This window comes from Elephas maximus, chromosome 1, assembly GCF_024166365.1.
Source record: "Elephas maximus indicus isolate mEleMax1 chromosome 1, mEleMax1 primary haplotype, whole genome shotgun sequence".
Lineage (NCBI taxonomy): Eukaryota > Metazoa > Chordata > Mammalia > Proboscidea > Elephantidae > Elephas > Elephas maximus.
In genome coordinates, this window is record NC_064819.1 from 165,519,054 (window position 1) to 165,534,508 (window position 15,455).

Here is a 15,455-nt window from a genome sequence, read left to right on the forward strand (position 1 = left end):
AGCCCTCCACTTACCTGGGGTTCATGATAAGACGACGGAAAAAGTAAGTCCAGGTGATATAATCCATTGCATCCTGCTTAGATGTTATTGTGCCACCAGCAATCTCTGCATTTAAATGGTCAGAGAGCACTTCTAATAAGCTATATGGTGAATAAGATATGGGAAACATACATGAACATTAAATGAAATACACTTAAATTTATCACTTAGCCCAAACCCAGATTTTATGTTCTAAGATGTAAACCAAGTGTGTATATTCCTCCTAAATTATTTTAGTGGGAATTTTGTTTCAATATTCTTTCACCACGATACTACAAATCATTTAGTATCATGAACTAAAGAAACTATTTTCTTAACCAGTACATATATATTTATGTTCTTACAATCTTTAAAAACTTATAGTTTTTGTTAGAGCATGAATAAAAAGTGGACTTAGTCAGAAAAATTTAACAAAAATACTATAAATTAAATTAATTATTTTTTCAGAATAAGTTAATATTAATAATCATTTGTTGAAAGCAGCCACTAGTACTTGTCATATGGTAGGTACTCAGTGTTGTTGTTAGGTGCCATCAAGTCAATTTCAACTCATAGTGACTCCAAGTGTCAGAGCAGAACTGCCCTATTGGGTTTTCTAGGCTGTAATATTTACGAGAGTAGATTGCCAGGTCTTATCCTTTGTGGAGCCCAGTGGGTGGGTTAGAACACCAGTGTTTTTGTTAGCAGATGAGCACTTAACCAGTGCACCACTAGGGCTCCTTAGGTACTCAATAGGTGGTATCTTATTGCCGTCAATCATTTTGGGAAATGAATTGATATATGAAAAAGAAACACATGCTTTCAGTATGAGAGGCTGAGAGCCAAGAGGAGTAGGGTAAGATCAGGCCATAGAAGAGATATCCTGGGGAGTACGGAAGAGCATATTTATGAGGTATTGGAATAAGTATAAAAGGAGCCTGGGTGGCACAAGTAGTTTGCAACTGGCTGTTAACCTAAACGTTGGTGGTTCAAATCCACCCAGAGGCTCCTCAGAAAAAGGCCTGGTATACTGCTTCCATAAAGATTATAGCCAAGGAAATCCTATGGAGCAGTTCTATTCTGTAACACATGGGGTCACCATGAGTTGACATTCTCTTCATTCACTCAGTGAATATCACGTGCCTAGTAAATGGGCAGTGGTTAAGAGCTTGGCTGCTAACCAAAAGGTTGGCAGTTCAAATCCACCAGTCATTTCTTTGAAATTCTATGGGGCAGTTACACTTTGTCCTATAGGGTTGCTGTGAGTCGAAACAGACTGGAAGGCAACAGGTTTTTTTTTTTTTTTTTTCAGTACAGATAAAACCATTGCAGCTGAGTTGATTCCGGTTCATAGCAACCCTACAGAACAGAAGAACTGCCCCATAGGGTTTCCAAGGAGCAGCTGGTGGATTTGAATCACTGACTTTTTTTTGGTTAGCAGCCATAAAAAAAAACATAGCTTGCCATAATTCTTAGGAGTTCAGGCTGCTAACCAACAGGTCAGCCGATCGAATCCACCAGCCGCTCCTTGGAAATCCTATGTGGCAGTTCTACTCTGTTCTACAGCGTTGCTATGAGTTTTTTTTTTAGTACATATAAGACAAGTTGTACTGGTTCTGTGGAGTATACAAAGATGACCAGATGTGTTGAAAGGGAAGTACAACAAAACATTTCTTTTAGTTTCTTACGTAAAATGCAAAAAAGGGAAGAAATGTCAAACAAGAAAATACTAAATAAAATACAGTATTTGGAATAACATGCAGCTATTAAAAATAACTTTTACAAAAGATGTTTCAAGGACATGAGAAAATGGAAATAAGCTGAATTAAAAAAACAAGTTGCTATGGCAGAGTATAAATTGGTAGGTAGTCAATTTGGAGGGCAATTTCACAATATCTACTCGAACAATTAGTATGACCCAGCAATTTTACTTTCTAACTACCAGCTGCTAGATAAACATTCACATTTGAGGACAGGCAAGCAAAATACTTCACTGAAACATTATACATGACAGGAGAAACTGGAAACTCTCAATGTACATTAATAGAGAAACGAATATATAAACTATGGAATACTATGTAGTAAATAAAATACTAATAATACTTATATCTAGGGGTAACATTAATTTTACTCAATGTTCAAAAAATTTTACTTAAGTTTTTACTGAAGGATAGAAAAATTATATAAATTATAGTGTACAACTCAATACATTTTCATAATGTCAACACACCTGTGTAAACACTACCAAGAACAAGATATAAAGAATTACCAGTACCCCAGAAGCCCTCTTCTTATGCTTTTCTAGTCACTATCCTTGACTCTAGTCACTAATGCCTTCCTTAGGCCTCTTGCTTACTAGAAATGGTGAGAGCAACATCCCTCCCTTATCACTTATATCAGAGAGAAAGCTTTCAATATTTCACCATTAACTATGATATCTGCAATAGAATTTTTGTAGATATTCTTTATCAGATTAAGGACATTCCTTTCTATGGATTTCTATGAGTTTTTATTATGGATAGAAAATTTTATCAAATGCTTTTTTCTACATCTATGATACGGTAAGATTTTCTCATTTTTTTCAGTTAATGTGATGAATTACGCTTTTTTTAATAAATCATCTTTGCATTTATGGAATAAATCACTTGGTTGTAATATATTATTCTTTTTATACATTCCTGGATTTTATTTACCAATGTTTTATTTAGGATTTCTGCATTTACGTTCATGAGTGACAATGGCTTGTTACTTACTCGTAAATTTCTTATTAGGTTTTGATACCAAGTTTATCCTGACTGTATAAAACCAGTTGGGAAACATTCCTGTGTCTTCTCCTATTAAAAGTGTTCATTCAAGACGGATGTTATTTCTTCCTTAAATGTTAGCAAGGTTTCGCTGGTGAAGCATCTGGGTCAGGATATTTCTTTGTTGAAAGATTCTGAATTTCAGATTCAATTGTTTTGATAGACAAGGGACTATCCATATTTTCTTTTTATGTCAGCTTATGTAAACTCTGTTTCTATTTTGAGGAATATTACCACTTGATATAAATTTTAAAAATTATTTGCTTAAAGTTGCTCATATCTTTTTAATGTCTGTGGGATCATTTCATTGCTGATATTGTTATTTTGTTCTCTTTCTCTTTTTTTTCTTGATTAATCTTAAAGGTTTATCAATTTTATTCACCTTTTCAAAAAGCCAACTTTTGGCTTTGTGCATTTTTTTCTAATGTGTGTTTGTTTTCAATTCCTTAATTCTTGCCTTATCTTTCTTATCTTCTTTTCTTTGAGTTCAACTTGCTACTCTCTTTACAAATTCTTGAGATGGTTATTTAAATCATTGACTTTTCAGCTTTTCTTCTTTTCTAATATATACACTTATAATCATAAATTTTCTCTTAGCACAACGTTAGCTGTGTCCCACAATATTTAATGTTTTTATATTTTCCAAATGAAAAAAAAAAATGAACATTAGCACTTACAATAAAACACCCAATAAATATTTACAGTATAAGTCAGAAACATGTTTTGTTCTCGACACAGATTTTAGTAAAGGAGATAACATGCACAAAAAAGAATACAATGAAAGGTAGAAATAATATATGTCTTAAGTAAAAAATGGAAGAATCTCAGGGAGAAAAGATTATTTTCACATGAGAAAATGAAGGAAGAAGTTATGAAGGGGTTGCAGTTACCAGGTCCATAACATTGTATGGGATAATTCTAAAATAGATCATCAGCCTAAATTATTCATTTTAAGTCCCTTTATTTTGGTTATTTAGTTAACTACACTCCAAAAGCTCAAACCAAAATAAAAATTTATTAAGTGCTTACTATGTGATAGACATGTTCCAGCACTTTACATTTTATCATTTCAAGCACTCTATGAGATAGATACTATTGCGATGATTCTGTTTTTACAGATCGGTGAACTAAGGCACCAAGGGGTTAAATAACTCGCTCAAGATCATGTAGCTAATAAGTGGTGGAACTCCAATTTGATTCCAGGCTGGCTGGATCCCGAGCCAGTGTGACTGCATACTGTACCATACTTCTTTAAATAAATTTGTTTTTTTAAATAAAAATTATAATTGAATGATGTCTTATAGTGATAATTACATTCAGTTTCACTTCGAGTAGTACTTCTGAACTAGAAGCTTGACTGACTTTTTTATATAATAAAACATAATGAGAAAAATATCGAATTGCTATAAAATGATTCCATTTAAATAGGTTTAAAGCAAAATTTACCTTGATTCTACTGGGAAAGGCTCATAAAGAAATTTTTTGTAGAAGTCTTTCTTTATGTCATGGACCAGAATTACAGCTTTGCCTTGGTCATCAAACTGAGGCCTCCCAGCACGCCCCATCATCTGGAGCACGTCTGTAAAAAGAGAGGATGAGGGAGATTTTGCAAAGTCGCACATAGCACAAGGTGTATTTACTGATTCTGGCACACTTCTCTAACACACAATAACAAAGATAATATTTAAGAGCATGTAATGTATCTCTGGTATCTACTTTTGAGTTCCTTAGATCAATATTATTTCCTCAGAAAATTTATATTTAAATAAGCATTTCACTATGATGGAAAAGTGGGTTCCCAAAAGGGCCTCTCTTACTGTTTATAAAAGTAAGATAGGAGAAGTTTTCTTTAGTTATATGCTTAAAATGCTGCTAAAGATACATTAATATTTCAATAAAAAAGAAAATAAAGTCAGACTTACATAGAAAAACCTCTTTGAAAGAGCCATTTGATTATTTTTCCCCATGAATAATGGGTCTGTTTAAACCTTACCCCCATCTTATAAAACTTCTTTCTTTTATACTACATGAATCTATGAGATAAAGGTACAGTTTTTACATATGTTCATTGAGGGAAATAAATGAATACATATCTCTCTTTGGAACCCACTGAAAATGCTTCTATCAAGGTTTTAAATATATCTTAATGGGCTGTTGATACACAAACTGTAGCAACACTTTGGTTCTAGAAGTTTCATGTAAGTATCATTTCTAGTGAAATATATTTAAAATTAAACATAGGTAATGTTTAATCATAATTTATTAAATCACCAATATCTATCAATCAGTACTTTTATCTATTTATGAATCTGAAACCATCAGTTATGTTCTTGATATTCATTAACAAATTGGGTACATAAAAGTTAATAAAACAGCTCAATACTTTGTATAGGATTTGCATTAACAAAAAATTGACAACTTGTTCTTCATACATTTAAATGTGACCAATTCTCTAATATTTAATTCATGGAAATTCGGCTTGCCAAGGCTAAAATGACAAGATTAATATAACTCTGGAAATTTTTAAAATTTACCTGTAATGGGAAAATCCACATAACGTCTTGTTTTTCCATCATAATATTCTGTTCCCTTAATAATTACTAAATGAGCTGGAAAGTTTACACCCCAGGCTAATGTGCTTGTAGCAATAAGAACCTAAAAGATAAAAGATACTATCTTATATGTGACTAAAATATAACTTTGACGTTATCTTTAATTACCTTTTAACAGAAAAAAATACCTGAACTTTACAGTTCACAAACAGTTCCTCTACTGTTTTTCGATCCCTCTCATGTAGTCCAGCATGATGCATTCCTATTCCGAAAGCAAGTGTCAGCTTCAGGTTGGAATCTCTTAGTGTTCCAATGATGCTCTCCATCTGAAAAAAAAAAAAAACACTCTACAATTACAAGATGTAGGTGCATTAGCTTTAATATTTTCATAGCAAGAGCACATTTGATTGATTTCTTTTGCTTTTGCTTTTTATGATACTATAAAAATATTAGCCCATTTACAGTTGGGATTAAAGTATAATTAATTGAGAAGAATATCTGCTTGGTAAGAATGCATATTATAAATGAACTAAAGCTTAAGTATTATTCATATTACTTCTACACATCAAGGAAAAAAATTTGTGTTATAATGGACTACCCCTTAATGAATAAAAACTATTAAAATGGCTGTAATGCTGGTTTGAAATCTCATTTCTTTTTCTTCTTCTACTATCAGCACCTGTAACATTACAAGTATACTTGCAGTCCATTTACTCTTCAGGTTGTGCATAAACCTATAAGTACTGCATCAAATCCCCAGCTAGTGAATCTTAAGCTGGGTGTTGTAATTTAGTAAAAATGCATAAGGTCAAACACAGCCATATAATGAAACATTCCAACTGCTTTCTTCTTTATTACTTTCATTTTGAATAGACATAGAACATTTCAAGTCTTCTTATGTGGGAGCAAATTGTCTCACACTAATAACTCATAAAATAGGAAAATGAAGTTTGGCTTTATAAGTAATTATTAATGTATAAAAAGCATCACACAGATTAGGCAATACTTTAATGACATACAAATCAGAATGTTATTTACTAATTTTCACTGAACTGAACGTAAGGTATAGGTCAGTTCATTTTGTTTCATGTTTACTACTGTTCACATGATATTACTGAATGATTTATAAGCTATTAAGCAGGAATACAGAAATGTATTAACATAAATCTACCTTTCCTTTAAAATTAGCACAGAATAAATAAGCTGACTACAAATGCATGCTATAGAGAAAGGTGCTTGTCTTGGCTCATAAATTATGTCAGTCATTATCAAGTGACAGCCCGCTACCTATTTCTTGTTCCACAGTTCACAGCAAAAAAAAAATCTTAAAATTACACTATCAAAAATTAATGCACTGATGTTCTTGCTCTGATGGTTAGTTTCAGGGAGTTTTTTTTTTTTTTTTCTTTCTTTCTTCTTTCCATTTTTATAACATAAATCACAGTGTATTTTCATAATTTGTATAATTTGTGGTATCCTGTGGCAATGTTAGGAGTCCTAGTAGGGTGGTGGTTAAGAGCTCGGCTGCTAACCAAAACATTGGCCATTTGAACCCACCAGCCACTCTGTGGAAGAAAGATAGGGCAATCTGCTTCGGTAAAGATTTACTGCCTCGGACACCCTGTGGGGCAATTCTACTCTATCCTATAAAGTCACTATGAGTCAGGATGGACTGGATGACACACAACAACAACATGGCAGTGTTGGTCATACCCAAAAAGTAACATACCATTTACCAAAGGAGAGCTAAAAAATTCTTTGGTAGGAGTCTGCTGAGGCATTAATATTCTACCATTTAGCATCAGGAAATGCTGTTTCTCACTGACCACCTCCCCCACTCCAATTTCACATAATCAAAGCATGAAAGAAAACTATTTGCCTATCTGAACTGGCAAAGACCCAAAATCCTTATGAGAGCATTCACACTCATGCACACGCGAGTGCACACACACACAACTTTATTTATTACATAGTTTCTGTAGATGAATTCTGAATTATTTGAACATTATAAAAAAGCAAAATTTATAGCTGATGGACAGCCTATTTAAATTTGAAAATATAAATTTTTGATTAAAATATATTCATCTTTATTACTGTCATTAAAATAAAAATGAATTTTATCTTGACCAAAATACAAGCAATCTTAGGATAACGAAGGCTTAAAACATGACAATAAGTTTTATTTGTTGAATGCTCACTATGTCAGGTGTATTTAGCACTTTATAAAGATGATCACAATTAATCTTTTATATAAAGTAATATAGTTTTAATATAACACCCAATTCGCTTACACAGCACGATAGTTTTCAAATTAGAAACTTCAGTGACCTTGAATACTACAGAGCAGCTTTTTTCAACCCTAGTTTCTTTTTAGTTCTGTGAAAGAATTAAACCCTACAAAAAATATTTGAGTCACCATTTTCTCAATTCTCCCGAGGATAGCTAGTACCAGTCTATACGCACGGGAGACGAGTTCATTCATTACACGCAGTGGATGCCTTAGGACATGCGTTAAGGCTTAATCTTGTTAAGAGAGGCTGTTACAGAGTTTTAAAAAGGATAACCATAATAGTTATTACACTGATAGAGGCAGTTTTAATTCCACAGTTCTTTTCTGTTCAACTAACATTTGTTATAATTTATATGTAATCTTTCCAATAAATAGCCTTTGATAATATATCTGATACCTGATAGGTAAATACAAAAATTATTCAATATTGTAACGGATCTATGTACCTCTAAGTAGTGTGGGTTTTTTTTTTTTTTTTTTGAGTGGTGGTGGAGAAGGCACATATGTAAATGGTTGAACCATTTACTTTAACTTAATAGAATTTTTTTTTTATATTTTAAATTTATTATACTCAGAAAGCTTTTATAGAAAGATAGGATTCCATTTAAGTAGATACATTACTCTATGCCTGAAATACATTCCAGTCAGAATATAATTCAGTGAGTCGATGACAATGCTGGCTCCAAAAGAAAGGAGGAGGCCAGATTGGACAAGAATGAGCTAACAGATTGTGCAGCCCAATTCTGTCCCTTTGAGTGTGATATATTGTTTCAAGATGCTAAAAACCCATCCTTTTTCAAAGCATATCTGTTGTGCTGGTTTTCCCATTTTCACAGAATCCTCATTATCAGAACTCTGTACTCTTTTCAAAGCACGTCAGACTCAGACCATATGCCACTGAATAATACTTATCAATTGTTTAAAATGCTCAATAAAAGAACGATGCACCATGCAAAGGAATTATGAAAGTTATGAAGACTCTTCTATTTTACAAAAATAGTTAAATATATCACATCTGGTACAGATGTTAGATAAAGTTAAAAGAGTTCTTTATAATTACTAAATGTTAATTTCTTATAATACACTTCTGTGTGATAAACCCCATAGAGTGAAGGTTGAAAAATTAACATTGAAATAAAAGAAGTTTCACACTTTCCCAAAACTCCTCATAACGTCTCCTCCTTTGCTGTTCCCTCTGAAGCCCAAAAACCACCTGGAAAATGATTTACCACACTGTTAATATATAAATATACTTATGTAATTAAATACACAATTTTAAGTAAAGTATATAAATAAAATCTAAAAAATAGCATGTAAATCTTTGCTATGTCTGCTTAATAAATACAAAACTATTCTGAATGTTTGCTTTTTATCTTGATGCCAGCCGCTTCCCGGAAACCCTGTACGGCAGGGCAGTTCTACCCTGCCCTATAGGGTCGCTATGAGTCAGAATTGACTGGACAGCAACAGGTGTAGTTGGTTTTGAATCTTGAAAGCAATATCAAAGCTGGCTTGTAGGGTGACATATTAAAGATTTTCCTTATACACATTTCTAATTTAATTCACCATGCTGTTGGTGGGAAATCCCAGTGTACGTGCTTCATATATAGCTTTGAATATACATTTTATGCTTATTTTTGTTTTTGGAGAGTTGAGATTGCAGCACATGCTACATAGAGAGCATTTCCATATATTAAAAGGCTTTTAAAATACAGATGAAGCTGATCAAATGGACATTATAGAATTAACTTTCTAATGTAGCATACTTTTAAATGAACAAACACTGCATTAATACGAATTAAGTTTGTGAAGGATCACAAGCTAAAGTTTATAAAAAGAAGATCAAATTTTACCACACAGCTTTCAGCAAAAACAACCTATCTGTGTAGGAAGTATTACTCAACGGTGCTATAATATAATCTCTAACATAATAGTAATAACTATTAACATTTATCGAACATTTAACTGTTCCAGTACCTTACATGTATTAACACATGTAATCCTCAAAAAAATCCTGTGAGAATGTGATTATTATTATTCTCTTATAGATGAGGAGTCCCTGGGTGGTGCAAACTATTAAAGTTCTTAGCTGTTAGCTGCAGGTGGGAGGTTTAAGTTCATCCAGAGGTGCCTCAGAAGAAAGGTCTGGTGATTTACTTCCAAAAAGAATTAGCCATTGAAAGCCCTATGAAGCACAGTTTTACTCTGACACACAAAATCGACTCCATGGCAACCAGTTTGGTTTTTATAGATGAAGTGATGGGGCTAAAGGTTAAACAACCCACCAATGTCACATAGCTTGTAATGGGCTGTCAACACTGAGCCCAAGAAGCGTGGTTCTAGTCCATACTCTCAACCACAATCATACCCTCTCATCACCACATGGATGAGAAGGATACTTTAAGAACTATTTAACATAATGATATTATTCATTTGGCTTATGATTGGGTCCCACTATTTTAGACTGTACACAGAAAATAGGTATGATTTGTGATAATGAGTAATGTATTAGGCTCACAGCTGGAGAACTCTATGCAGATGTTTTACAAATCCATATATTCTTTGAGTATTTCCACTCCTATGCCTAGAAATGAAGATATCTAAAATTATCTTTTTTTCCTAAACTGTAATATTCTTCATCTTACTCGTGATTAACAATGGCACAGCTTTTGTTTGGTTGCTTGTGTTTGATATTTTAGCTACTAAGTTTTCTCTATCTTTTCTGCACCTCTGTCCCTGTCAAATCCACCTTCCCCACCCCTTTGACGTTTCCATTTCTTCCAGTCAGTATGTCGTCCATTTACTGTGCGGGAGAGTAAAAAAAAAAACATAGGCTCTGAGTCAGCCATCCTGGTTTTGAGTGTTGAAGCTGCCACTTATTAGTTTTGTGCTATTGGGCAAATCGCTTAGTAATTCTTTTAATTTCAACTTATGCACCCATAAAATTGGTATAACAAGAACTCCCCTCATAGAAGTCATGATTAATATAAACCCTTCGTGAACTAAAAAGTACTCCATAAATATATCAATTATTACCAAGAGCTTCGCTTCTTTCTACAATAGGATAGGCATGATACCAACTAAGGCAAGATAAAATAGAATAGTCTCACTATCGAGTAGTTCAAGAATATTATTTGGCTGTTCCCAATTACTCAAACATTCCATGAACTTCAGCTGAGTTCAAATGTCCAATGATCAGCAAATTTCTAGATAATGTCTATTTTGACACTTAATCTCCTCAGCCTAATAGTTTCTTTTTTTTTAATTAACTTTTATTGAGCTTCAAATGAACGTTTACAAATCAAGTCAGACTGTCACATATAAGTTTATATACACCTTACTCCGTACTCCCACTTGCTCTCCCCCTAATGAGTCAGCCCTTCCAGTCTCTCCTTTCGTGATAATTTTGCCAGCTTCCAACTCTCTCTATCCTCCCATCCCCCCTCCAGACAGGAGATGCCAACACAGTCTCAAGTGTCCACCTGATATAATTAGCTCACTCTTCATCAGCATCTCTCTCCTACCTACTGTCCAGTCCCTTTCATGTCTGATGAGCTGTCTTCGGGAATGGTTCCCGTCCTGGGGCAAGAGAAGGTTTGGGGACCATGACCGCCGGGATTCCTCTAGTCTCAGTCAGACCATTAAGTATGGTCTTTTTGTGAGAATTTGGGGTCTGCATCCCACTGATCTCCTGCTCCCTCAGGGGTTCTCTGTTGTGCTCCCTGTCAGGGCAGTCATCGATTGTGGCCGGGCACCAATAGTTTCTTTACTGGTCAGTTGTTAAGAAGTCTGAGGCTGATAAGGCAGAAAGCACTTGGGGTGGGAGTTCTATATCATGAACTCAATTTAGTTTAGTTTGATATTATAAAAAGAAAAACAACAACAAACAGGTCCTTTCAAATTGAAAATGATATGGTTACCTCTGCATTAAACTCAACTTAATTTCTGATTTTCAACAATCTCAAAGTCTGTTTTCAAAGCCTGTTACTAAGTTCTCACCCATAAGAGGCCAATATGTATATGCTGATTGAATAGGCAAACGAATCAAAGAAAAAAATTGTAAAATATCATTAGCAGAAATCCCACCAGATATGACCTTGTGATAATTTTGAGTAAAGCTAGAATATAATTCATCTTTGTAAGTCTATGTGGCTTTACTTATAACAAGATTGGATGAGTTATGTTTACCTTAGGATAATAAACTTTTCAGGTATTTAAGAATATCCTTCAGGTACTTAAGGTTGTGAAAATATTTTTCACAACCTTAAGTACCTGAAGGATATTCTTTAATTTTACACAGTGCTTGAAAATGATTCATGAAAAACTAATGTAGGTGTACAGGTGTAGCACTTTCAATCTTGTTCATGAAAGTGCTACACCTGTACACCTACATTAGTTTTTCATGAATCATTTTCAAGCACTGTGTAAAATTAAAGATTTCTTTAATAATGTTGTTTAATTTAGATGAGCCTTCAAGCCAATTAGTACGAATTTGTAAGGTTTAACTATACTGTTGTTCCAAGGAACTCTTATCATCTTCCATACACCTCTGATTTTCATGTTACCTCCATATTTTTTCCATATGGATTCCTGCCGTATCTTGCTCCAGACAGAAAGCTATTCCCTTTCCTGCTTCACATCCTTTCCCCCATCTACCTTCTGGCAGCATTGCAGATTTTAGAACACAAACATTTTGGATCAAGCTCTTCAGGGCAGAAAGGCTTGCAGAATTCTAATTCATTCCCACTTGTAAAAACAAAATGGTTAGTGCTTTTTGATGTACTCCTTTTTAGCTACCTGGACTTATCTGACAGCATTAGAGGAACAAAGGGGCAGTTCTGGTGCTGACTGGCAAGATTCACGGAGGAGTTGAGGGGGAGAATAAAGTCTAATCTTCACACAGAGATCATCTTTCCCACCTCAGGTATGACATCTCATTCAAAGTGTGCATGATGAAACGGGGGTCGTATTCTCAGCTTTGACTAGTAATAATTATTCAGAAGAAAGGATCTTCCCTCTGCTTTTTTATCTTTTAGTGTGGGCTGGCAACTATTCAGATCCTAGCACCTTTAACTCTTGCATGTGGGACCAGACTGCAGAATATCTGACAGGAGCTGACAGACCATACTTGCTAGATGCTAAATTATAACATTAGTTAAAGTATAGTGGAAAGCTTCTAGAAGGAGTTATGTATCCTATTTGCTTCCACCCTCCCGCCCCCCACCACATTTACTCTTAAACCCATTCTAAGCTGGCTTCTGTTTACAACATGTCACTAAAACTGCTTGTTAAGTCTGTCTAGGACTTCTATGGGCTAAATCCCCTGGGTGTCTCTCTGTCCTCAGCCCATTTTTAACCTCCCATCAGCATCTGATGTGGTCAAGTACTCCTTCCTTCATGAAACCCTCTATTCTATGAAGTTTTAGGACACCATCTTACCTTATCAGCACCACAATTGTCTGTGCCATTTGCTAGCTCTTCATCTTCCATCTAAGCTCACAATGCAGGAGTTCCTCAAGGCCTGCCTTATTTCTCCAAATTCTCTGCCTGTGGGTCTTACGTGCTCACTTGGGTTTAAAGGCCACCTCTATGCTACTAAGTTCATCTCTCTGACACCCTCCTTGGTTTTTACATGCCTATTTCCACTTGCCTTGAAATCTTCACTTCAAAGTCTTAGACATACAAACTAATGTGTCTAAAATATAACTTTTTTTTTTTTTTAGCTCAAATCTGTCTCCTTCTTCCCTCCATCTTCTACTCTCAGCCTTCCCCATATCAACAAATGGCACCATTATTTACCCAAATATTTCATTTTTAACTGAAGAGTCATTCTTGACTCTTTCTTGATTCCCATTCCTATCTATCTGAAAGTCCTTTTGATTGTGGTCTAAAACATGTCTCTCCATTTCCACTGCCACCACCTCTAGGTACCCCCTAGGCTACCATCATCAATTCCACTCTTGCCTCCACTTCAATTCATTTTTCACTAAGGAGCAAAAGAGGCCTTTAAATGTAAATTGGGGCATGTAATTTGCCTAACTCAAAATCTTTCGATGCCCTGGAACACTCCCCCCCTTGATGCTAGCTTGACTTGCTTCCTTCAGGTCTCTGTTCAAAGAATATCTCATCAGAGAGGCCTTCTCCATTTATATTAGTACGTAACACTCCACTACCATGCTCGGCACTCCATATTCCCTTTTTGCTTTTTTCCCCATAGCAGTTTATTTGTTTATTGTCTATTACCCTCACTAGAATGTTGATTCCACAAGGGCAGGAACTTTAATTTATTCATTGCTGTGACCTCAGCTTCTAGAAAAGTACCTGACACACAGAAAGAGCTAAAAAAAAAAAAAAGTCTTGTTTAATGTATGAATAAATGACTGCCATCCCATAGTCTTTAGAATAAAATCCAAACTCCTTAACTATGATTTTAAGGCCTGCGTGAACCGGCTTCTGCCTATCTTCCAATCTTAATTTGTGGTACACTCTTCCTCTTTGTCTTTCCTGGCATAGTAGACCATATGATTGTCCAATTTAAGATGGCCAGTACCAGTCTGCTTCAGCTCACTAATGCCTAGAATAGTGATGTTTACATGTCTCATTTCAGTTTTGACAATTTCCAATTTTCCAAAATTCACACTTTGTACATTCCAGGTTCGGACTATTGATGGATGTCTGTAACTGTTTATTTTCATTTTGAGTCATGCCACATCAGCAAATGAAGGTCCTAAAAGCTTGACTCCATCCACATCATTAAATTGATTCCACTTTGAGGAAGCAGCTCTTCCCCAGTTGTCTTCTGAGTACTTTACAACCTGAGGGGTTCATCTTCCAGCACTATATCAGACAACCTTCTGCTGCTTTTCATAAGGTTTTCATTGGCTAAGTGTTTTCAGAAGTAGATCGCCTGGTCCTTCTTCCTAGTCATAGTAGATAATCATATGGTCTACTATACTGGGAATGACAAAGTGAAGAGGAATGGCATTGCATTCATCATCAAAAAGAACATTTCAAGATCTATCCTGAAGTACAATGGCTGTCATTGATAGGATGATATCCATACGTCTACAATGAAAACCAGTTAATATGACTATTTGAAATTTACGCATCAACCACTAAGGCCCAAGATGAAGAAACTGAAGGTGTTTTACCAACTTCTACAGTCTGAAATTGATCAAATTTGCAATCAGGATGCATTGATAATTACTGGTGACTGGAATGCAAATGTTGGAAAGAAGAAGAAGGATTGGTAGTTGGAAAATATGGCCTTGGTGACAGAAATGATGCCAGAGATTGCAGGAAAGAGTTCTGCAAGACTACAGACTTCTTCATTGCAAATACCTTTTTGCAACAACGTAAACGGCGACTATACACATGGACCTTGTCAGGTAGAATATACAGGAATCAAATCGACTACATCTGTGGAAAGAGATGACAGAAAAGCTCAATATCATCAATCAGAACAAGGCCAGGGCCTGACTGTGGACCAGACTATCATTTGTTCATATGCAAGTTCCAGTTGAAGCTGAAGAAAATAAGTCCATGAGAGCCAAAGTACGATCTTGAGTCTATCCCACCTGAATTTAGAGACCATCTCTCGATTTGACTCCTTAAACGCTAATGACCGAAGACCAGATGAGTTGTGGAATGACATCAAGGACATCATACATGAAAAAAGTAAGAGGTCATTATAAAAACAGGAAAGAAAGAAAAGACTAAAATAGATGTCAGAGGAGACTCTGAAAGTTGCCCTTGAATGTCAAGTAGCTAAAGCAAACAGAAGAGATGATG

The 15,455-nt window shown here is 35.0% G+C and overlaps 1 protein-coding gene across 4 annotated transcripts in view; it reads right to left on the minus strand.

Moving 5' to 3' along the window:
- ASCC3 (activating signal cointegrator 1 complex subunit 3) overlaps positions 1–15,455 on the minus strand; it is a 413,165-nt gene that overhangs the window by 102,578 nt on the left and 295,132 nt on the right. For all 4 annotated transcript variants that reach the window (XM_049897967.1, XM_049897961.1, XM_049897954.1 and 1 more), the window contains 4 exons: positions 5,563–5,700; positions 5,357–5,477; positions 4,269–4,401; positions 15–140 (listed from right to left, as the gene is read on the minus strand). In XM_049897967.1, coding sequence (XP_049753924.1) covers positions 15–140; positions 4,269–4,401; positions 5,357–5,477; positions 5,563–5,700 — 518 coding nt within the window. The remainder of the gene's footprint in view (positions 1–14; positions 141–4,268; positions 4,402–5,356; positions 5,478–5,562; positions 5,701–15,455) is intronic.